General features: G+C 50.2%; 1 protein-coding gene across 2 annotated transcripts in view; it reads right to left on the reverse strand.

Annotated features, from left to right (window-relative positions):
• The window catches only part of LOC105497561 (peroxidasin), a 113,791-nt gene that overhangs the window by 59,205 nt on the left and 29,040 nt on the right, over nucleotides 1–25,546 (reverse strand). For both annotated transcript variants that reach the window (XM_011768728.3, XM_011768726.3), the window contains exons 2-3: nucleotides 3,607–3,678; nucleotides 2,426–2,497 (exon numbers count right to left, since the gene is read on the reverse strand). In XM_011768728.3, coding sequence (XP_011767030.2) covers nucleotides 2,426–2,497; nucleotides 3,607–3,678 — 144 coding nt within the window. The remainder of the gene's footprint in view (nucleotides 1–2,425; nucleotides 2,498–3,606; nucleotides 3,679–25,546) is intronic.

The raw sequence follows: 25,546 nt of genomic DNA on the forward strand, positions 1-25,546 counted from the left end.
AAAGGGAAGGCTTATGCCTGACTAGAAGTAATTGGAGTTCCAAGAAATAAGAACTACTCAACCTCTACAAGTATATTTTGGTACTGACTCCCTATAGAAGGCTGAAATAATCAATAAATTTCAAGAGAGTTCTTCAGCATTTAGATTGTACACACTTTAAATCACAGCATTTAAGTCTTACACAGTTTCCTAAATCAGCCCTTATCAAATGTTCTCCACCAATGAGCGCTGAGGAGGCGGAGGCTGCGGTGCTGTGGAAAGAGGTCCCCGGACCTCTCTGCACAGCTCCCTCCTCTGCCCTGGTCTTTAGTCCGTTTCTGAGTCATGACCCCCCAGTCTGTGCTCCCTCCACCCCAGTGATCTGTGTCCTCCGCCGCCAGGGACACCGCAGTTTGTTACCGAGGGAGCGAGAGTGTGGAGTGCAGGCGCTTAGAGAGCCGCTGTGCAGCAGATGAGGTCGGACGAGGGTCGTTGAAAAGAGATCAGTGAAAACAGAGCATCCCAACAACTCCACTGTGAACACGTTTGCTGAGTGCATAGTAAGTTGCTCTTAATGATTCAAAACCAGTGACAAAAAATAAAATAATATTAAAAAACCTGTTAAACCTATTACACACACATATACACATACAAGGAATGCTGGCTATCAGCTGACCGGATCTCCTTTCCAGGAAACAAAAGCCCTCTTCTGGAAATTGCACAACACTCGAAATATAAAAAAAAAGGGAGGGGGAGCATAAATTAACCAATAAAAGATGTGTCTCATTTTAGAAATGTGGGACAAGGCTTAGTCATGTTTATATGAAATTAAAAATTAACATCCTATGCCACAATGATGGAGGGGAGAGTGTGTATGTAACACTGACAAGTATCTTCACAGAGGCAATTATTTTAATAAACAGAGTTAAAGGCAGCTCTGTAATTAACAGTCATAGACACAGCTAGAATCAAAACAGATTTCAAAGTATACATCAATAATAACAACACAACTTTGTTTTAAGAATCAAAAAACCTAGAGCATTAGGACAAATACCTAATGCACGTGGGGCTTAAAACCTAGATGATGGTTGATGGGTGCAGCCAAGCACCATGGCACGCGTATACCTATGTAACAAACCTGCACGTTCTGCACATGTAGCCCAGAACTTAAAGTAAAATAAAAAACAAATCAAAATAACTTAAACATTTTTAGGTTCACATATGATGAAAACTTCCAATAAAAATGGCTGAAATAAATAATTTTTATTAAAAATAACTCTCTTTGGAAAGCGACTAAGTCTTTTTTTTTTTTTTTTTTTTTTTTTTTGAGACGAAGTCTTGCTCTGTTGCCCAGGCTGGAGTGCAGTGGCCGATCTCAGCTCACTGCAAGCTCCGCCTCCCGGGTTTACGCCATTCTCCTGCCTCAGCCTCCCGAGTAGCTGGGACTACAGGCGCCCGCCACCTCGCCCGGCTAGTTTTTTGTATTTTTTAGTAGAGATGGGGTTTCACCGTGTTCGCCAGGATGGTCTCGATCTCCTGACCTCGTGATCCGCCCGTCTCGGCCTCCCAAAGTGCTGGGATTACAGGCTTGAGCCACCGCGCCCGGCCTGAAAGTGACTAAGTCTTAAAAGAATAATCTAAAAGCACATGACACACCCTTCTACTCCGAGTGTTTTTCTTCAACCTTTCCAATTTTATAGCAAGTATGTGTGTGACTGAGACTAAACCAGGAAGCTCATTTTCTAAACTGCAAAACTGATCTCAATGAGCAAAAGATGTGTTAAATGAAAATAAATAGATTAAACTCAGTTTTTAAAAGTGAAATAAAATTCACACAAAAATAAGAGGTGAAGTCACTTAGCGGAAGACAAGACGATCTGCAGGAATGAGTGACATTGCACCGGGGTGAGTTATTTCGATTTTACACGTCACCTGCAGCAGGAATGAGTGACATTGCACCGGGGTGAGTTATTCCGATTTTACATGTCACCTGCAGCAGGAATGAGTGACATTGCACCGGGTGAGTTATTCCGATTTTACACGTCACCTGCAGCAGGAAAGACAACTGGAAACTATTCTGACAGCTGATACTCTGCAACACACCTGTCAGCTGTTCATATCAGCAACTCACTTAGCATCGCTTTCCCCTCTGGAAACATCATCATTATTTCTAGAGGGATTTTCAAAGGCTGTGCATTTTAACTTTATGCAATCCACTTTACTAAGGCTTAGTGATGAAACATTAAAAATCACATAATGTAGCACTTTGTATCAATGACAACCTGTTTTTATAATCCCAGCTAAATTTTTACTCACCTTCTGAAAATAAAACTTCTTTTAAATGAATATATTTATAATAATTCATAAACAGCATGAAATTTAGCTCTATTTTTAAGTAATCTAGATACCGTAAGCTTTTAGGTTAAAGAACTGATCATTAACTTACAGATATTTTAAATTTTCCAAGTCTTCAAATGCTCCACTAGGGATCCTCTTGATCTGATTATTATTGAGAAGCCTATGAAACAAGAGTCAATAAGAATTATAAAAAACAACAGAAAACAAACTTCAAAGTTGTGTTAAAACATTCCGAAAGCCTTGGAAAAGGCCATGTAACAATTCAGTTACAGACTTGCCATCAACATTCAATGAACGCTGAATTCACAGGACAAAACACAGCTTTAGTGTTTAACCATCATGGTGGAAAAGTTGCTCTGCAATGCTGTCCGTATTCCACAGTTACCACCTTTTGATACAGTGGAGAAAAAATTCCTTCTCTCCTACAGAAGGGAGTTTGTATCTTTATCCTGCTGTCTATTAGGTTTTCTGTTTTAACCAGGACTGTGGCCAGTGCTAAGGCAGTCATGGTGGGAGGGTGGTGTGGGCAGACAGACGTGCCAGGAAAGGTGGGCCCTGTGGCCCGTGCTCCATTCATGTGCACAGACAAGAGCCTGGGGTGAGAGGCCCCAGGCCCCTTGCTCTCCAGGGTCAACAGTGGACAGGTGGCCCAGGGAGTCCCATGTTCCCCATGACCCTGCCCTTACGCCACTGTGCTCAGTCCTGGTGCAGAAGGGAACCAGCTTCCACTGCACTGGGCATGCCCTGCAGAGCCGGAGGTCTGCACAGCAACACTGGACCTGGCCCTGCCTGCTCCCTCCGGGCATCATGGGACTGCCTTGAACCCTCACTTCAGTCCACTCCACACTCAGAAGCAGCACTGTCCTGCTCAACCTTGCCACGGAGGAGGTGCAGGAGCACACAGAGGTCAGCCTGACCCAGCAAGGGCAGAGTTGATTCTGGAGCAAGTGACCCATATGAAGGCCGGGACAAGTTTTGCGGTCGGTCAGCATGGGTCCCAATCAACATGCAATGGCCAGGCACACAGCCATGAGACGAGAAATACAGTGGCCACAGTCCTGGCATTCACCGTCCTGGCATTCACCGTCCTGGCATTCACCGTGCTGGCATTCACCATCCTGGCATTCAGGTGCATTTTTCAGCCTCACTTTTCTGTTCTACTTTTCCCCACCCATGCCTACTGATTGTGGACGATGAGTTCTACCCACAGGTAAATAATGTAATGATTTCTATTTTTCTATTAGTTTCCAATAGAATATTTCCACTCACAATGTGTTCAAGTTCCTCAGCCGCCTGAATGCCCCAGGTTGGATCTCTCTGATTCTGTTAAAGCGAAGATCTCTGTGAAGAAACAAGAAAGGTATTATTATGTGAAAAAAAAAAAACTATAAACACCGCTACACCTTTGCTGTTCTTAGTCAGTTTCAAAACAGTGACAACGCATTTAAAATATTCAACCATCCAGTTCACTCCTTAAATGAGTCTTCTTTTTCACTGAGGCTAATAAGTGTATGAATACTTATCTGAATGATGGAACAACAGTCTCACACTACAGAATTTTTAAAAACAGTAATTATGGGGAGAAAAATTACATAAACTACCTAAACACCCTATCTTTGGTAAACCACTGGAAAATGTCATGTCGATAAGTCTTAGGATAATAAACACAGGTTAGGTGTGATGACATTCAAGAAGAGAGTCGCACCACCTGTGGAACTGAGTAAACACCTTAGAGTTTAGTCCAGTGATTTCATGAGCTGGAATTCGGCTGTTCCTTAGTCAATGACCTCAAGTGTTACCTTCATGAGATTTAAACTGAATGTCTCAAAACCACGACAGTGAATTCAGCTAACTGGGAAAATAGGCTTTCTCACATATGGGTTTTACCCTAATGGTTCCAAATAGGTATTTTCATTACATTAAACTTCCACTGTTATTTATTTATATTTATTTATATTTCGGGGGTGGAGAGAGGATCCGAATAGCCCATGAGAGACCAGAGAGTATGCCAGAATCAACACAGACTGAATCTGGTGCTGGAAGGAGAAACACTTTGATTACTGATGATCTGATGCTCAGGCAGAGCAAGCTGGGAGGCCCCGACCACAGAGGTCACAGGCCGCAGCATCAGGCAGAGCAAGCTGGGAGGCCCCCACCACGGAGGTCACAGGCCGCAGCATCAGGCAGAGCAAGCTGGGAGGCCCCGACCACGGAGGCCACGGGCCGTGGGCAGCAGCATCAGGCAGAGCAAGCTGGGAGGCCCCGACCACGGAGGCCACGGGCCGTGGGCAGCACAGGTAGTCAGGTCAGAGGCCTGAAGGCAGCGACAGGAAGTGCAGACATGCAGAGGCGTCCGCTCTACCCTTGTAGACTGCCCATCCCAGCTTGAATTAAAACTATAAATTTAACAAGTATAGAAACCACTGAAAAATAAACAGAAAGACCAATTTCTTTACCAAATACTCAGGAAAATTAAAATTCCTTACGCATAGGTCCAGTCCCTTTTCATATCGTCCAGCAGGGATTGGTACGGGTTGAACTGTGTCTCCCGAAATCCACTGGGCTCACCCCCAGGGCCTCAGACGTGACTATGTTTGGTCATTAGGGTATCATAGGTAAGGTCAGGGCATTAGGGTATCATAACAGAAAATGTTTATAACCTTCTAAGGAATCTGATTACCCTACACCAATCACTGTCAGTAGTTTGCAGAACTAGTTTATGTTCTACAAACTAAGTTCTAGTTTATGGTTCAACAAGATACTTCGAAAAAACTATCTGTGTCACTGACAGTAACAGTGTCCAGCCTAGAGGTCAGCGAATTAAATGTGTCCCTCCCAGGGCTGCCCCATGCTGTGGGTCAAGTTCTCCTGGAGGAGAAGGGGAAGGCGGCTCCCCTCTGCCCATCCGGCTCTCCTGGGCATCATTCCACACTGCGCCCTCGCACCCGGGTTCGCTTTCCTCAGTGATACCCACTGTCCACCAACAGTCTCCTCACACGCACCCTCCCCTTGCACTGCCATGCTCCTTTTTAAACAGATGAGATTTTAATTTACATTCATATTCAGAATAGCACTAGTGGCTCCACGCACTGTCCACACAGGAGCTGCTGAAAGTCAGAGGCACCGAAACTGGGAGGTGTTGCTGGAGGAAGACACGGGAGGGGAAAGCAGCCATCCAGGATACTCACTCATTTGGTACAGAAAACACAGACCAAGTACAGATCAGGAGAGAATGCTGACCAGCCACAATTTCGGGATAAACAAATGACTGCAAAGAAGCTCCTGTACCTGAGACACAGCAAGCTGAGGGGCTTCCCAGCATGTGAACAGGTAAGAAAGGCTGTCCTGAGGCTGAGCCACGCATCACGGCTTAGAGCAGAAATCAACCCCAACCACATCTAATCCAGAAACCAAGCTGCTCGTCCAGAGCAGAGGATGGAGTGAGCCCCACTTGTTCTGGCTCCTCATTCCTCATGGGAACCCACACTCAAGGTATAGAGGAGGCAGCGGCAACAGCGTGGAAGCTGGAAAGCAAGATGTGGACTCGGCTCCTAGAGCCTGGGAAGACGGCAGGAAGAGCTGCAAAACTACCCTCCCGACGACATGCAGACCCTTCCCCAGATCTGAAGTCGGTGCCACCAAAAACCTCTAGAGTGACGGACAGACAGGTGCTGTCCCACACACAAGGCCCTGTGCCCTGGGTCTGAGCGCCTGAGAGGTGGCCAGTGTTGAGTAAAAGTGCAAAACTCACACTGGACCTCAAGGACTTTCTACAAACAAATAGAACATAAATCCATCTTCAATAAAAGTTTATATTGAGTGCATGCTGAAACATGTACAAGTCTGGCATGCAGAGTTAAATAAAACATTTTTTAAATTAACTGTTTCTAATTTTTTCAGGAAGTGACCAGAAAATGTTAAATTACATAAGTAGTTCTCACCATATTTCTGTGGGATGGCACTGGTCGAGGTTAAGGGGACCATTTCACAACCTGCTCACAAGCAGTTAGACCTCCCACCACGTTCTTAGGCAGACCACTAAAAAAGACTTCTACTATGAAGAGGGTAAAACAGAGGGTCCCCTTTACTGCAAAGGGGGTTATCTTAGGCGACAAAGTGAAACAATAAAAAAAAAAAAAAACCAAACTGAAATTCTAGAACTGAAAAATATGATAGCTGAAATGAAAAGCTCATTGGATGGACTTAACATTGAATACTGCAGAGGGGAGAGGACTTGGGAGCTACTCAACATTAGAAATGATCTAATCTGAGGAACAGGATGAAAAAACACTCATACGCCAATATTTATACACGCACATATTCATCTGCATGTGTGTGTGTTTACATTTTCTGTCTGATACCACAGCACATGAAAGAAGCTAGAAAGATTTGTCACCAAACAGGAGCGTGTGGTGTTTGGGTGGGATGATTTACAACACAGCTACATCTGCACACGTTACAGGAGGGGACTTGGAGCTGCCTCAGAAACCCTCCTGTTCCAGAGCAACAGAAAGGGCACAGGGTCCAGGTTGTTGTGGCTCCATCCCCGAGAGACAAGCTCAGGGCATGAAGACACCACAGACACAGGAAGCCAATGTTTGTTTCAAATATGAACCCCAACTTTGAGGTCATGAAGACAAATGCAAGGGCTGATTTTTGCCTGAATATTTCTCACTTGCAAGATTCTAGAAAGGTCAGGAGGGATCTGCCCTCCACAGAGCAGCCAGGATTCCGCTAAGCACTGTTTCATGGCACAAGTGCTTGGGAGCCTGTTACAAAAGCAAATTCTGGGCCCCACCCCAAATCTCCAGAATCAGAAACTCCGGGAGTAGGTCCCAGTAATGTGGGTTCCAATAAGATTTCCAGGTGATTCTAAGTAAGGTAAAGTTTGGAAGTCATTGTTCTTCGGGAATGCTGAAGACATAATGCAAATACACACTATGTATATTTTTAAGTGTGCGTGTGAGTAGATATAGGAAAAGCATTTGCACACGCATGCAAACACATAAACACTAGTAGCAGGCATTTGCTCATTTCCTCTGCATTTCTTCCACGTCTGATCCTTAACTTACGGGTCATCATTGACATAAAGCTTACAATAAATGTAAAGCTAAACTCTCCAATTAAAAAGTGCTTAAATTTAAGTGCCACATATAAGTGCTCCCCATTTTACAACTTTTAAAATAACCTTTGCACATGTCTGGGCAGAATAAGACTGTGGGGAGGCATTTGATCCCTGCATTATGCACCTACATATGACTAAACAACTTGACAAACAATTATTATTTTAACAATCATAATAGTTCCACAAATAATCCTAACTGGGGGAAAAAAACGTGCCCAAACTTTGAAGATTTAAAGAGCACTTCAACAAGTCTTCCTTGGCTCTTCCCTGGGGCTTTGTGCTCCCACCCGGTCCTCCTGCAGTAATGTCTCCCGAAGGGGCTGCGGGGGCTGGAGAGGGACCCTAGGCAAATGTGGTCGCGTGGCCCTAGCTGTGTGCCACATGCCAACAGGCAGACCACTGGGTCACCTGCCCTCCGCAGCCGCAGGATAACTTCTGCCAACAAGCAAGGGGCTCTGGCACTCCCTCCATGAAGTAAGTTGGCATGATGAGCATAGAGACAGATTCTAGAAAGTTCCGGGAAACTGTAAGTGGCATGATTACTAAAGCAAGCGGAACACAGATGAACACTGAGGGCTAATATCAGACAGAGCATCCATGAACTCTTGCTGAAGCCAAGGCCAAAGCCCCAGGAGATTGTGATTAAAAATGCCACACCCCTGCCTGGGTAAGCACAAGGGGTACATCCCTTCTAAAGCCTGGGGCCCTAAACCATAAAGCACCAATGACAGTAAGCAGCAGTGAACGAGGTCACAGAAGGATGAAGAGCTTATGTGTGAAAAGTCCTTCATAAACAGCAAACCTCTGTAAATATCCATCGTGTACACCCCCTGCAATTCCAGTGGGTCTTGTCAGCTCGTTCACTGAGCACACGAAGCACGTATCTGGGGCAACCTCTGAGCTAGGCAGCAGCACCTGCGCTTGGAGAAGATTGGTGTGTACAGGGAACCCTCGAGAGCTCTCAGAAATGACCACGGTAGGGCAAGGTCACCCCCTACTTCAGAGTGACAAAGGCACATCCTGAGGAAATGGCTAAGCACACTAAGGCAGAGCACATGAAGGTGGCTGACTGAGGGAAGGGAGGAGAGAATGAGATCCAGGTTAGAAGAAATCCCTTTTCTGGATAAATCGGAATTTAGAAACTAAGAAAGATCAGGTTATTTGCCTAAAGTCAGTCAGTCTGTAAGTGGCAGAACTAGAAATGCAATTAGAGTCAGCGCAGGGCTCTTTTCTCAGCATTAAAACTGCTCTCACTGAAGGCATTTCAAGAGGTTAATCCTCCCAGGTAGAGTCCACCAGACTCTGCCACTTACATTCAAGAGTTCTCCCAAGTGTTAGAGCAGAGCCGCTGCCTCTGACCTACTTAGGGAACGTGGACGCCAACACAAGCCCTCTCAAGTTTAAAGAGAGGCCTGCAATAACTATTAAGCATGAACTATGAATTTTTCAATTTAGAGTCTCAAAAACAGAACACAGATTCATTTACATTTTACATTTAAAAAGCAAGTGAAGTTCAAATCAAGGAGTTTTAGGGTAGTTTTTGTGTTTCCTTTTGTTTTGTTGTTAATGTTTCCATTATTCTCAAATCTTAATGTACTAAAAATCCTACCAGGAAAAAAAAAATGTTGAGAATTGTAGTGTTTGGAATGAAACATCAAAGTACAGGTTTACACTCAATATCAAAATCACAAGTCACTGCAGAACCACAGAATAGTTGAAGGTTAGAACTAAAAGGAAGCTTGGAGATCCAAGTTTTAATCTGATACCCTCCAGGGATTTTTGTCATTAGATTCCCTTTCACAGTAAACTAAAATGCACAGAACGCTCAGAAATGCTTCATTGAATCATGGCAAAGTTATGAATTCTAAAAAGCAGTCATTAAAGATCGTTTTATACAGTTTATTCTATTATAATACCTTCCATAATACTGATTTTTAAAATAAAACAATCTTGACTTTTCCCATATGCAAGTCTCAGATGTGTTTGAATCCATTTTTAAATATAAAATATTAAGAATTTGGCCGGGTGTGGTGATGGCTCACACCTGTAATCCTAGCACTTTGGGAAGTCGAGGCCGGCGGATCACCTGAGGTCAACAGTTCAAGACCAGCCTGGCCAACATGGTGAAACTCCGTCTTTACTAAAAATACAAAAAATGAGCCAGGCGTGGTGGTGTGCACTTGTAATCCCAGCAACTCGGGAGGCTGAGGTGGGAGAATCGCTTGAGCCTGTGAAGTGGAGGTTGCAGTGAGCCGAGATTGCACCATTGCACTCCAGCCTGGGCAACAAGAGCAAAACTCCATCTCACCAAAAAACAACAACAACAAAATAAATAAATAAGAGTTTGCCAATTTGCCAACAAATTCAAAGTTACACACTATATTGTTCAGTTTGAAAACCAAAATTATCTCAATTATGGAATGAAAATTGACTCATGTCAGGGCATCAAAATTTAAGAAGTTACTTCCGGCCGGGCGCGGTGGCTCAAGCCTGTAATCCCAGCACTTTGGGAGGCCGAGACGGGCGGATCACGAGGTCAGGAGATCGAGAGACCATCCCGGCTAACACGGGGAAACCCCGTCTCTACTAAAAAATACAAAAAAACTAGCCGGGCGAGGTGGCGGGCGCCTGTAGTCCCAGCTACTCGGGAGGCTGAGGCAGGAGAATGGCCTAAACCCGGGAGGCGGAGCTTGCAGTGAGCTGAGATCCGGCCACTGCACTCCAGTCTGGGTGACAGAGCGAGACTCCGGCTCAAAAAAAAAAAAAAAAGTAGTTACTTTCATGATGTGGCGACGAGAACTCTTGCCTTTTGTTCTTTCTTGTGCTAGTCGTGTAATATAGGCCTGTTTCTAACTAACAAGAGCCAGGAGTTACCTGCAAATATTCCCCACAAACTATGTATTTCAGAGGTGAATTGTCTTTATTCTCAATATTTTTTTATTGTGACTTTATCATTATTGTCTACATTTTTATTTTTATTTATTTATTTTTTTAACACAGAGTCTCACTCTGTTGCCCATGATGGAGTGCAGTGGTGTGATCTCAGGTCACTGCAACCTCCGCCTCCCGGGTTCAAGTGATTCTCCTGCCTCAGCCTCCCAAGTAGCTGGGATTACAGGCACGTGCCACTGCATCCGGCTAATTTTTGTATTTTTAGTAGAGACAGGATTTCGCCTTGTTGGCCAAGCTGGTCTCAAACTCCTGACCTCAGGTGATCCACCCACCTCAGCCCCCCAAAGTGCTGGGATTACAGGCATAAGCCACCATACCCGGCCATTGTCTGGATTTTTTTTTTAAGTATTTTGTGCATCTTAACATGTTACCTAAGATTTTTGATCACATTTGGATCACAATGTTAAAAATCATCTTGAAGCTAATGGCAGAAGTATCTTCATTTTAAGCTCCTCATTAAGGCACAGGATTTCAACACAAATGTGCCGTCTTGAAGTAAATCACAGTGATGACATTGTGGTTCTTTGTCATTCGTGTTGCTCAGCAGTGAGAACACACAGGACACAGCAATACAAGCAAGGCCAGGCACTGTGGGAGGCCGAGGTGGGTGGATCACTTGAGGTCAGGAGTTAGGGACCAGCTTGGTCAACATGGTAAACCCTGTCTCTATTAAAAATATGAAAAATTAGCTGGGCGTGGTGGCGCACGCCTGTAATCCCAGTTATTCAGGAGGCTGAGGTGGGAGAATCGCTTGAACCTGGGAGGCAGAGGTTGCAGTGAGCTGAGATCGAGCCACTACACTCCAGCCTGGGCGACACAGCGAGACTGTCTCAACAACAACAAAAAACCAATACAACCCAAAGGCTCTTAGACTGCTGCTTCAGAGGAGCAAATATGCAAAGCGCTTTACTGATTTTAAAGGTCGGAATTATAGCCGATGCCCCATGCCCTCTCCCAGGATGAATACAGGACAGAAGCCCCCACCTCAGCCCCGCTGGGAAAGGCGGGAGGCTGAGTCCTACCTCCCCATCCCAGTCTCGCTGCAAGTGGGAGGCTGGGGGAGTTTGAAAAGCCGCATCCCAAAGCCAGGCCATGTGGTTTTCCATGAACATATTTGCCTGACCTAAAATCGCTTCAGTGCCTCGTACTAAGGACTGCCTTTTGTCACTGAAGGAACACCCAGGGCTTGCGTTCTCGGGGTTACAGATGGCACTGCTTTACCACAGGGCTGAGTAAATCCATGCACTTGGGCTGCATGTCAGCAAGTCTCACGGGGCCCACCGAAGTCTGTGAAGGATTAGGACTTCGTAATGTACTCGCTTCTGTACTTAACAGATGCGACCTGAGCCACCCGAGCAGGTGGCCACAGTGACATGAAGGGCACAGACGAGTTTCAAGCCTGCACTCCGGCAGTCGTAGGAGAAATGGGCGCCCAGAGTGGAGGGCAAGGGTGTATTTTGGAGGAAGCGTAGATAGGACCACTGAGGTGGGCCGCGTGGTGTGAGTGAAGCCTCAGGATGCCCCTACCCTGTGGGTGAAGGGGAGTCCCACAGAGAAGCAGGCTCAAGGTAGGGGGATGCGGGATGAGGTAGGGGGGTGGGGGGTGCGGGATGGGGCGGGGAGTGCGGGATGGGGCGGGGGGTGCGGGATGGGGCGGGGGGTGCGGGATGGGGCGGGGGGTGCGGGATGGGGTCGAGGGTGCGGGATGGGGTCGAGGGTGCGGGATGGGGTCGAGGGTGCGGGATGGGGGCGGGGGGTGCGGGATGGGGGCGGGGGATGCGAAATGGGGCTGGGGTGCGGGATGGGATGGGGGATGCGGGATGGGGTCGAGGATGCAGGATGGGGGCGGGGGTGCGGGATGGGATGGGGGATGCGGGATAGGGTCGGGATGCGGGATGGGGCGGGGGTGCGGGATGGGGTGGGGGATGAGGGATGGGGTCGAGGATGCGGGATGGGGGCGGGGGTGTGGGATGGGCGAGGATGCGGGATGGGGTGGCGGATGCGGGATGGGGTCGGGGTGTGGGATGGGGCGGGGGATGCGGGATGGGGCGGGGGGTGCGGGATAGGGTCGGGGGGTGCGGGATGGGGTGGGGGGTGCGGGATGGGGTGGGGGGTGCGGGATGGGGTGGGGGGTGCGGGATGGGGTGGGGGGTGCGGGATGGGGTGGGGGGTGCGGGATGGGGTGGGGGCGTCCAGCTGCCTGGGTCCTGCGCTAGTGCTCATGGCTCCCTGAGCCCCCATGGCTGCAGACTGAACGTTCACGGCCCCTCAGATTTGTGCTGAGACCTAACCCCCAAGGGATGATGTTGGGAGGTGGGGCCTCTGGGAAGTGACGAGGCTTTGATGGTGGTGCCCCCAGGGTGGGGCACCTGCCCTTATGAAAAGACCCTGAGAGCAGCCTTGTCCTGTCCACAATGTGAGAGGACACGAGGAGAAGGTCCCTTCTCCGAACCCGGGTGGCCCTCAGCAGACACCCAGTTGGCTGCTGCTTGATCTTGGACTTCCAGCCTCCAGAGCTGCAGGGGTGAACTGGTACCTGCTGCTATGTTTATAGACTGCCCCAGCCATGGCTCCTCAGAAAGGCCTGAACAGAGCTAAGACATAAGATGCCCACTAATACCATTAATGAGATCAAATTACGTTAGTCAGGACTTGCCTGCCCCTCAGCTAAAGAAACCTGGCCTCAATCCTTTGGCTGTGAGGGTCATTTCTTGGGGGATCCTGGAGTATCACAAATACCTGAAGGCAGAAGGAGCAGAGGAGGCCTGGGTGGAGTGAAGATCTATCTCGGCTTCCAGGCAACGAGAAGTGGGGGCCTGCTCATCCTCTCCCCCTGCCCTTCCTCCACAGGTGACACCCCCGCCCCCGGCACAGGGTCCCCTGTCACCGAGGCTTCCTCCAGGACACAGGGAAGACTCGGCCTGGAGCAGGCCCTACCAGGGCTGCATGGACAGGAACAGGAGCTGCTCCAAGAGAGAAGGAGAGACAGAGCCCGACTCTCCTGCGGGTCACAGATGCCACGCCAGTGATATGTGAACCCCAAATATCTGAGACAGGTCTCGGCCAATTTAGAAAACTTATTTTGCCAAGGTCAAGAACATGCCCATGACACAGCCTCAGGAGGTCCTGACGACAAATGTCCAAGGTCTTCAGGGCACACCTTGTTTTTTGTTTTTTTGAGACACAGTCTCGCTCTGTCACCCAGGCTGGAGTCCACTGGCATGATCTTGGTTCACTGCAACTTCTGTCTCCCAGGTTCAAACAATTCTCCTGCCTCAGCTGAGGGAAGAGAGAGACCCTCTCATATTGTTTTATACTGTTTTATGCTCAGAAAAGGAAAGAGAAGCGAAACTAAAGGCAGGTAGCCCGGCGCCTAGGAACCAGACCCAAAACCAAGGAACCAGACCCGAAACCAGGCCTGGGCCTGCCTGACCTAAGCCTGGTAGTTAAAGATCGACCCCTGACCTAACTGGTGACGTTATCTATAGATTCCAGATATTGCACAGAAAAGACATTGTGAAACTTCCCGGTCTGCTCTGTTTCACTCTGACCACCGGTGCATGCAGCCTGTCATGTACCCCCTGCTTGCTCAGTCTATCACAATCCTCTCACACGGACCCCCTTAGAATTGTCAGCCCCTAAAAGCGACAGGAATTGCTCACTCGGGGAGCTCAGCTCTTGAGACAGGAGTCTTGCCCGATGCTCCCGGCCAAATAAACCACTTCCTTCTTTAACTTGGTGTCTGAGGAGCTTTGTCTACGGCTCATCCTGCTACACAGCCTCCCGAGTAGCTGGGATTACAGGCGCCCGCCACCACGCCCGGCTAATTTTTTTATTTTTACATACGAGGTTTCACCGAGTTGGCCAGGCTGGTCTTGAACTCCTGACCTCAGGTGATCCACGTGCCTCGGCCTCCTAAAGTGCTTGGTTTTATACATTTTAGGGAGGCATGAGACCCCAATCAATATATGTAAGATGAACATTGGTTCGGTCTAGAAAGGCTGAATAACTCCAGGTGAAGGGGGGGCAACTCCAAGAGGGGAGGGAGCTCCCAGGTCACAGGCAGGTAAGAGACCAATGGTTGCACTGTCTTGAGTTTCTGACCATCTTTTCCAAAGAAGGCAATCAGATATGCGTGTCCCAGTGAGCAAAGGGTGGCTTTGAATACAATGGGAGGCAGGTTTGGTTTGCCTTTAGCAGTTCCCAGCTTGACTCTTCCCTTTAACTTAGCGATTTGGGGGATCCCAAGACTTACTTTCTTTTCATACAGTCTTGGGAACCAACCATTATCACATTATATTAATAAAAGCAGATGATGCATTATCCATTGGTGTATTCTGAGGATGTAATGAGAGAATGCACACAGGAGCTAGTTGGTAACCAACTAAAAATTAACTGAAGTTACAGAAAAAAGACAACAGGGCAAGGCAGAACGGCTCAGTTTACTCCCAAACCCACATGACCCACTAAAGACACTCCCTCCATGAAGGCTGGGGTTGGGAGGGGCGAGTGTAGGAGGCAGCCATGTGCCACTCCCCATGAGCCCAGATGCAGGGTGCGGCTCCCCACGGCCTGGGATGCAGGGTGCAGGGTGCGGCTGCCCACGACCTGGGACGCGTGGAGCGTCACCAGCCCTTTTCGCGAGTTTCCCGCGTGGAGTGTGCAGCTGCAAGGAGCAGTTCTCCGTCCATTACGGCCTCACCCAGGCACTTCAGGCTCCCGGGCAGGGCCGCTTAGGCGTCCACGTGGCTTGGACACCCCTCTGAGGCTACTGTCGTCTCTGGTCCAGCTTCTTCAGGGTTTCCAGACCTCCGTCAGAGCGAGCACTTGGATCCGACTGGATGCTGGATTCAAGTTCTACCCCGTCCTCCGATTCCTGGGTTCTCAAACCCAGAGACCGTCCCAGCATCTCCGACCTTCAGTGAGTTAGGAGCTCCTGGGTTATTCTACAAAATTGGGAGCTGGTCTGTCCAGCACCTAAAGATCTATCTGGGAAGCTGGGGCTTCCCTGTCCCACTGGCTACCTGGTATTCACTGGGTCACAGTCCTGCCTCCATGTCATATCAAGTCCTCCAGGGAGCAAGTGCAGTAACAGCTGCTTAAATCACAACTCCAAGTCACAGAATTTACATCCTGCTGGCATTGCCAGAAGCCAATCAGCTCTAAGCCATCACCTCCCCGACTGATAATACAGCCTGAGACCGCGCTGCAGTGCTCACCAATCAGCTCTAAGCCATCACCTCCCCGACTGATAATACAGCCTGAGACCGCGCTGCAGTGCTCACCCATCAGCTCTAAACATCACCTCCCCACTAATAATACAGCCTGAGACCGCGCTGCAGTGCTCACCCATCAGCTCTAAACATCACCTCCCCACTAATAATACAGCCTGAGACCGCGCTGCAGTGCTCACCCATCAGCTCTAAATATCACCTCCCCACTAATAATACAGCCTGAGACCGCGCTGCAGTGCTCACCAATCAGCTCTAAACATCACCTCCCCACTGAAAATACAGCCTGAGACCACACTCCAGTGTTCACCAATCAGCTCTAAGCCATCACCTCCCCGACTGATAATACAGCCTGAGACCGTGCTGCAGTGCTCACCAATCAGCTCTAAACATCACCTCCCCACTAATAATACAGCCTGAGACCGTGCTGCAGTGCTCACCAATCAGCTCTAAATATCACCTCCCCGCTAATAATACAGCCTGAGACCGCGCTGCAGTGCTCACCAATCAGCTCTAAGCCATCACCTCCCCACTAATAATACAGCCTGAGACCGCGCTGCAGTGCTCACCAATCAGCTCTAAACATCACCTCCCCGACTGATAATACAGCCTGAGACCGTGCTGCAGTGCTCACCAATCAGCTCTAAACATCACCTCCCCACTAATAATACAGCCTGAGACCGCGCTGCAGTGCTCACCCATCAGCTCTAAATATCACCTCCCCGCTAATAATACAGCCGAGACCACACTGCAGTGCTCACCAATCAGCTCTAAACATCACCTCCCCACTGAAAATACAGCCTGAGACCACACTCCAGTGTTCACCAATCAGCTCTAAACATCACCTCCCCACTAATAATACAGCCTGAGACCACACTGCAGTGCTCACCAATCAGCTCTAAACATCACCTGCCCACTAATAATACAGCCAAGACCGCGCTGCAGTGCTCACCCATCAGCTCTAAATATCACCTCCCCGCTAATAATACAGCCGAGACCACACTGCAGTGCTCACCAATCAGCTCTAAACATCACCTGCCCACTAATAATACAGCCGAGACCGCGCTGCAGTGTTCAATCAGCTCTAAACATCACCTCCCCACTAATAATACAGCCTGAGACCACACTGCAGTGCTCACCAATCAGCTCTAAACATCACCTGCCCACTAATAATACAGCCGAGACCGCGCTGCAGTGTTCAATCAGCTCTAAACATCACCTCCCCACTGATAATACAGCCTGAGACCACACTGCAGTGCTCGCCAATCAGCTCTAAACATCACCTCCCCACTAATAATACAGCCGAGACCGCGCTGCAGTGCTCACCAATCAGCTCTAAACATCACCTCCCCACTAATAATACAGCCGAGACCACGCTGCAGTGCTCACCAATCAGCTGTAAACATCACCTCCCCACTAATAATACAGCCAAGACCACACTGCAGTGCTCACCAATCAGCTCTAAACATCACCTCCCCGCTAATAATACAGCCGAGACCGCACTGCAGTGCTCACCAATCAGCTCATCAATCTCAGATGCCTCATCCATGCCTTCTGAACATCAAACTGTCAAACAGAAGTAATCAGAAAGAAATTATGATTTAATTGTGATAGGTCTGACTTTTGTGTAAATAATCAACCCACACTTTTCGCCCAAATTTTTGGAAGCACGAGGCTGCCAAAAGTCTTCCAAAATGGAACAAAATGAATCCCTGCAGAGGGGCTATCAGCTGTCAAAGACGCAAGAAGTGCATAGAAGAGGACAAAAAAGGGGAAGACATTTCCCTGCACAAGGCAGGGAATCAACACGCTCTGGGTTCTCTGTTAAAACTTAGTGCAGAGGAGAGATTCGTACCAAGGTGCCTAAAGCAACAATCCGCAGATATCCCTCCCCTAGCAACAATTCCCGTGACTGTCTAAAGCGAAGAAGAATCACCAGCGTTTAAGAGGAACCCATTTAGGATCTACCTTTTACCACACTTACGTCAGCATCCTAAGGGCTAGAGAGGAACTCTTAAGACACTGGAAAGTAACACAAAGCGAGAGATGGGAAACCAAACGCAGGCGATCCTCAGCGGAGCTCTTCTCCAGCTGGAACAATGAGCTTTGTCCCAGGAACAAGGCGGGAACGCCCAGGCCTGGAAGCTGCAGGATGAATGGGCTTCTCAAGTTCTCCTCCCACCTCCCCGCCAAGTAAACCCGGGAGCTGGTGTTTGCTTTGGAGCTGGCCTTGCTCGAGCTGGGATCGCCGCGGGGCTGGGTTGGCTGTCTGCATGTGCCCTGGCGCAGGCCCAGGTCTCATCATGCACCCTCTGTCCCTGCCATTGTTCCACAATTAGTGAAGAGGGGAAACAAGCTTCTTACAACCCAGCAGGACGCTTTAGCGGACAAAGCTCCTGGATTTAACAGGTTCGCTCTTTCGTGTTCAGGCAGCTCCTCCGCTTTGGGCCTGGAGTTTGCCCCTGAGGCCCCCTGTGGATGGACGGAAGGGCTTTGCTCAATCCCACCCAAACACCAAGAACCCAGTCAGCCTCCGCCCTTCGCAGGAAGCCTCTTCCTGACTAGAATGACAAAAATCGTAAGAAGCCCAAGTGATTCTCAATCCTCCTTCGGGAACAGAGGTTGGAGAGGTCCCACCCTGACCCACGACGGCAGAGGAAGGGGAGAGGGGTCCCTGATGCAGTCACGCATCCAGAACCACCGACTCACCCCACAGGGAAGAAACAGTGAGAGCTCCCTGAGCTGCCCTCACCCCAGGCCACGGTGGGACGGAACCTCCTCTCCCAGGCATCCGAGCTGCACGGGCACTGGGCACGCCCAGTTCATAGAAACAAGGGCATCTTTTATGGTATCAATTTGGATCACCTCACTTAACTCTGTGACACACAAATCACCAAGAGCACATGGAGTCCGGTGTGCCCGACTGGGTTCATTTAGACCCTTTCTACATGTACAGGTTTTATCAAGTACAGTTTTTTTAAGGAGTCACTGATGATGCAGAATCCTGGCTCCAAAACACAGTCCTGCAGCGCCGCGACCATGGTGTCACCCGATTTCACAGACAGCACGGTGACAGGCATGATCTGAGGCTGCCAGTTCACCGCGGGACAGAGCTGGTGGCCGGTCTTCCCCACCGGAGCCAGGCTCTGGTCGCTGTGCCCTGGCTCTGATCCCACCCGTGGAACCGCAAAGAACATCCCAGCCCCTGTGCTCGCCGCCCACTCGTTGGTGTTCGCGGCACATCTGCAGTTCATGGGCAATGCTGACCACAGGTGCGGAGACCCATGAGCCCCGCTGTTCGGTGAGGAGGCGGCCAGGCGCCAGCAGGTGACCACAGCACCCGCTGCAGTGGAAGCCTCAGGAGGAGGCCCGGGAGTAGCTATGGCTGCAGGTCAGAGAGGGCCCCAGAGTGCGGGTGCTTGATCTGACCAGGGCAGGGTGTGCGGTGTTTGCCGAACGGACACTGTGCATGGCCCCATGGAAGACAGGGTGAGGAAAGGGCCTCTAACGGAAGCCACAGCGGGGCTGGGGGGTGCAGCGGGGCTGGGATGCAGCCAGAGCCAGCTTGAAGCTTCTCTTTCTTTATCTCAAACACTCTGAAGGTTCCAAAGTCAGGGCCATTGAACAAGACGCGCTCCCGATGGCAATCCCGCTCCGCACCTGCCCGGCCCTGGGAGGTGGGCGAGGTGGCTCCGATCAGTCTTTCCGCCGTCACCCCACGTGATGGTGTTATCAGGAGGGGAGCCTTTGGAGATCACGCACTTTAGATGAGGTCCTCAGTACAAGCCCCATCATGACATCCGTGTCCTTGTAGGAAGGGAAAGAGACCCAGAGCGTGTTCCTCTTTTTCCGCCACGTAAGGACAGAGAGAGCACCATCTGCAGACCTGCAGGAGGCCCTCGCCAGAACCCAACCCTGCTGGCATCTTTGATCTCAGACTTCCAGCCTCCACAACTGTGAGAAAATAGATCTCTGTGATTCACGCTGCCCCATCTGTGGTATCTGTGGGGCTGCCCGATGCAAACAGCACACAGTCTCCAAGCCCTTCCCACCGCGCCGCCCAGCCCACCAGAGGAGCACAGGCAGCTGCGGAGAGGAGGACATCTGGGTTCCTCCAGCCTTGCACTATTACAAACAGCCCTGCAATGACGAGCTTTGGTACATCCCGTCTGTGATGTGTGTTAATATACTTATGAAACAGTTTTCTAGAAATGGCACTACTGTGTCAAAGGAGAAACACGCCGAAGAACAGCTGCCGTCTGCTGCCCACTTGCTAGGTGTGGACCACTTCTATCAATTCAGGTGCTGTGCAAGCCTGAAGGGCAGGAGCTGGCTCAAGTCTGACCACAGCACACGGATCTAAAGACTCAGACCCAGGCTGCTGGGGGCGCAGTGTTTCTGGGGGACAGCTGGAGACAGCAACACACGCTGGTGGTAATAGGAGGTGAAGCCTTTGGAGGTGACACACGTTAGATGAGCACCCGTTCCACCAGCATCCACTTCCCACCAGCATCCACTCTATGAGCACCCACTCCACCAGCACCCACTCTCCACCAGCACCCACTCCACCAGCACCCACTCTCCACCAGCACCCCCTCCACCAGCACCCACTCTCCACCAGCACCCACTCCACCAGCACCCACTCTCCACCAGCACCCACTCTCCACCAGCACCCACTCCACCAGCACCCACTCTCCACCAGCACCCACTCCACCAGCACCCACTCTCCACCAGCACCCACTCTCCACCAGCACCCACTCCCCCAGCACCCACTCCACCAGCACCCACTCCACCAGCACCCACTCTCTACCAGCACCCACTCTCCACCAGCACCCACTCTCCACCAGCACCCACTCTCCACCAGCACCCACTCCACCAGCACCCACTCTCCACCAGCACCCACTCCACCAGCACCCACTCCACCAGCACCCCCTCCACCAGCACCCACTCTCTACCAGCACCTGCTGAACCAGCACCTGCTGAACCACTAGCCTGAATGAAAGGAGGGCCACCTGCAGGAACCCCTGGGGGAAGGCGAGTGCTGGTGGAGGCTCTCTGGCAGTGATGACCCCCTGCACATCCAGCTCCCACCGCATTTGGCAGCCACGAACCAAATCCTCACTCAGAAGGTCTGGGGAGATCTCAGCTCCCTATAAATTGGGGCCTGGACTTGTAACTGCTCCCTCAAGAGGCAGGAGACTGATCCAGGAGCTCCTCCTCATCCAAAGCTCCGCTGCACTCAACAGCAGCTCCCATCTCAGCTTCCCAAGACAAGATGTCAAGTTAACTCAATTCTCAAGTAATCATCCAGTAAATTACTTTAAAATTCTTGTCAATGAAAATGTTGAGGATCGTATATTGATCAAGTGCAAAAAAGGTCAAAAAAATCCATTTTTTCTCTCCAATGAATATAAACTCAGAAAAGAAAGAACTGAGATAATATTAAAAGCACAGGACAGAAAACTATTTCCAAAGAAGACAGGGAAATAAATCAAAGTATTGACAAATTGAAAAGAAGAATGTACATTATAATTTTTATTATGATTTTAGGTTTCTGAGTTTTTTTAATTAGCAAATGTAAAAATGCAGTAATTATATTTAAATATTAGGCTTCTCTGGGATTTAATGACAATATTATTTCCTTCTTAAGGTGATGTTTCACTTTTTTTGTAATGCATCATGTCATAAAATAATCATAACACTAAACCTCGTTTTATTGGGTTCAACTTTTTACAGTCAGCCTACAGAGAGACTGGAAGACAACCGTGCAGAGGACCAAGTTGAAATGTCAAGAGCCTGGCTCATGTCAGATCACATAACTAACCAAATTCCAAACAGGCAGGAAGGGCAGGAGAGTGGAAATCTAAATTTGCTAAATTCCTCTTCTTCCCAGCAGCAAATCCCCAGGGACAGCCTGAGGTAGAGGAGGTCACACATGGTGGCCTTGTGGAAAAGCAGCCAGCAGCAGAACTAAAATGAAAACGGTCGGATGAGACTTGGGGGCAGGGAAACCGTTATTCTTAGTTTTAGATTTTTTTTTTTTTTTTTTGAGACGGAGTTTCGCTCTTGTTGCCCAGGCTGGAGCACAGTGGTGCAATCTCGGCTCACTGCAACCTCCGCCTCCCAGGTTCAAGTGATTCTCCTGCCTCAGCCTCCCGAGTAGCTGGGACTACAGGCATCTGCCACCAGGTCTGGCTGATTTTTTGTATTTTTAGTGGAGACAGGGGTTTACCATGTTGGCCAGGCTGGTCTCAAACTCCTGATCTCAGGTGATCCACCGGCCTTGGCCTCCCAAAGTGCTGGGATTACAGGCGTGAGTCACGGTGTCCGGCCATTTTGGAGTATGTTGTATATTTTTTCTAAAATAGAATACTCCTTTAATTACAAGTAAATGAATGAGTCACACAGGCAGCCCCCGGTTCCTAGACCTTGGGGCCCAAGTCCCTAAGCCACTGCACAAAGCCCCCGCCACCTCCTGTCTCTCTCCCTTCACACATAGGTGCCCCCTGGTTCCTAGACCTGGTGACCTTGGGGTCCGTGTCCCCAAGCCACTGCACAAAGCCCCTGCCACCTCCTGTCTCTCTCCCTCCACACATAAGTGCCCCCCGGTTCCTAGACCTGGTGACCTTGGGGTCCGTGTCCCCAAGCCACTGCACAAAGCCCCCGCCACCTCCTGTCTCTCTCCCTTCACACATAAGTGCCCCCCGGTTCCTAGACCTGGTGATCTTGAGGCCTGAGTCCTCAAGCCGCTGCACGAAGCCCCCGCCACCCTCCCATCTCTCTTGCTTCACACGCAGGGCCCTCAGGATTCAGACACGCTGCCCAGTGCCTTGCAGGGCGAGATCTAAAGCAACTCTAATTTTCTGCACCAACGATCAATTACCACAGAAGAAAGAAGGCTGAGCCTCTCCCTGCTACAGTTTTGTGCTGTGATAACTCAGCCTGGCCTCCGGGCTTCCATCTCTGCGAAGAGAAGCAGGTGGATCCCACAGGAGGCACCTGGGAAGTCTGCGGCTAAGAGGTCTTCCCGCCCCAGTCCAGAGCAAAAACCCATTCCAGATTCCTGCAGGTGACTGCAGGCTGGGGAGGAGTAGGAGGGGCACCTGCCTCGACAGGAGACCCCTGGGGGCCGCCTCTCCCCACTGGCCGCTCCAGCGCCACAGGCTGTCTCCCTCACAGCCCGGGGTGGCTACACCAGCGGCCGTGCCTCCAAATGGACCCCGGGTGGCGGGAGCCTCAGCCCCCATGAATGCTCGTGTGCTCAGGGCCTTGGTGTGTGCTCCTGGTACTTGCAGAAGCCGCAGTGCCTCTGGAGCATGGGGGCACAGACTGAGGGGGGCACCTGAGGCCCCGGGCCCCCGAGAGGTGAGAGGTGGGCAGCCAGGCAACCCCAATGCCGCCTGCTCCAGAGAACTGCATATCCCCGTAAGTGTCCTGGGGTGTTCACTGACCCCATTTTTTTGGTATTGCTTAAAAAGCGACACGAGAAGAGAACTTTAGAGTTCTCCTTCCTCAGCAGGCGGGAAGGAGCTTCCATAGCCAGGAAGGCACAGGCTCCCAGGCTCTCCTGTGTGGGACAGGCACGCAGGTCGCAAGAGACAGCCAAAGTTCGTGTCACCCTGAAACATGGCCCAGCCTGGGCAACCTACGGTAATACTGGGATTGGCAGCTTTGGAAATGGCCTTCAGATAAAAAGGTTCAAGAAAGCGCATCCGTCACCTTCGGTGGCCTCCCCGCCACAACAGCCATCCATATCCAGGACACCATTGTTTTTTTCAACTGCCTCCTTTATTGCTCTTACATCTGCACTTGACTCTCATGGATTTACACGTCACACCCACAGCACCCTGGGTAGGCAGTTGAGGGGCCAACCCCGGCCCAGGTCAAGCCCTCCAAAACCCCAGGAGCCACCTTGGGAAGGTTCCCCTGACCCCAGACCTCCTGCACCCTGGCCCACTCTGCTCCCATGCCTGTGAGAGGAGAGCAGGTCTTGCCTCTGCCAAGACGACGGAGCTACTGTGGGAGGAGGGACCCTGCCAGTCACACTTTCTAGAACTTCCAATCCCTCCCTCATCAACACCAATCCTCACCCAGCAATGACCACAGGTCCACGCTCGGAGAAATGCCCCTCCCACAGCAGGCCCAGCGCGCGCGTTCCCTAAAAGGCCAGGAGGGGACATCTTTGCTTGAGGTGCAGATCATGGTCTTGCAGCTCCTGAATTCTGTCTCAGCAGCAGGAATGCAATGCGGCCACAGAAGATGCAACCCAGTGGCTGTGGCCAAGCTCCGGTAAGCTTTTATTTATGGCACTGAAATTCCAATTCCATAAAATGTCCACATGATGAAATATTACTCCTTTTGATTTTTTCAACCATTTAGAAATGCAAAGTGCATAGCTCTTGGGCTGGACAAAAGCAAGCGTGGGTCAGACGGGGCCCTTGGCCAAGGGCGCAGGAGGTAGGGAGTCCCTCTCCAGGCTCTGGGAGCCTGGCCTGGCGCCCTTTCTTGCTCACCCTGTCCCAGATTAACCTCTTTCTAGCATTTGTCTTTTGGGAGCCTCAGGTTTTAGGTCACATATGAACATACCACCCATTAATACAAAGCTCCCCCCATCCCCGGCTTACAAATAATCAATACACATCTGTTTGTTCATGCCCCCCCGCCCCCGGCTTACAAATAATCAATACACATCCATTCATGCACAGTTTACTCTTCGGGAAAAATAATCCAAAACTTCTTCCATGAGTGTTAAAAAATAAATCAGTATTTTTCCTGCCTTCCAGACAGAAAAACTTGGCCAGTTTTGCGTTCCTGAAAACTTCTTCCAATGAAAATTTCTTTCATTCTGCCCCAGAAAGACCCCGCTCCGGGGTTAAGGGCAAGGACAGTGGGGTCACAAGAGGGGAAGGAGCCGACGGTCATCTGCTAAAGAACCAGGCACGTGAAACGACTGCAGGAACTCCACATTTCCCACTAAGTATGTCCGGGAAAACGCTGCAGGCTGTCATCTGTCTAATTAGAAACAGCCGCAAAAACAGTGCCGGAGCGGGAGCCAATTCCCAGCAGAATCATGCAAATGAAATCCCAGATGAGGAGAAGTGGGAACTCAACTCAGCTTCTGCTGCGAAATTGTAAACGCCTTCCTGTTATGAAAACAGGACACAGGTGTAACTAAGGGGCTGTATCTTCTAACTCAAGGAACACGCCACGGTGCAGGGCGGGTGTCGTCCCCAGCATCCCAGAAGCACAGAGCAACTCAGCCACAGGTCAGCCGGTCTCTGGTGGAGCCTGGTCTCCAGCCCTGGCCTGCAGCAGCCAAACAAGCTGCAGATGGAAACAGCCAGGGAAATGCAGAGTGGACCACTTCCCAGGCTCTGAGCATAGGGACCCAGGTGGCAGGTAACTCAGGTCTGGCGGAGCGTGGACCACTTCCCAGGCTCTGAGCATAGGGGCCAGAGTGGCAGGTAACTCAGGTCTGGCGGCCACAGGCAGCTTCTTTCTCATGGAAAGGCCTCACCTCCCTGCCCAGCCCAACCTCTGCAGGATGAATATCTTCCACACTCAGGGTTAAGGTACTTGCCCGGGGAGACCAAAATGTGTGTGTATGACACAGACATAGTTTTTTCAGGCAAACAATACAGCCCTCACCCAGCTGCTCGGGGCAAGTGTTGGTCTTTTCTACTTTGACGGCAGGTGGTGGAGTGTTGGCCAAAGACAAGGCAACAGGCAGGCCTGGGGCACAGTCCACCTGTGCCACCTGACTGGCTGTGGCTTCCTGGACAGATGCATGGGCCTCTCTGAGCCTCAGTGTACATATCTATAAATCCAGGGTGGCAGGCCGGGCGCAGTGGCTCACGCCTGTAATCCCAGCACTTTGAGAGGCCGAGGGTGGATCACCTGA

The sequence above is a fragment of the Macaca nemestrina genome, chromosome 13 (assembly GCF_043159975.1).
Source record: "Macaca nemestrina isolate mMacNem1 chromosome 13, mMacNem.hap1, whole genome shotgun sequence".
NCBI lineage: Eukaryota > Metazoa > Chordata > Mammalia > Primates > Cercopithecidae > Macaca > Macaca nemestrina.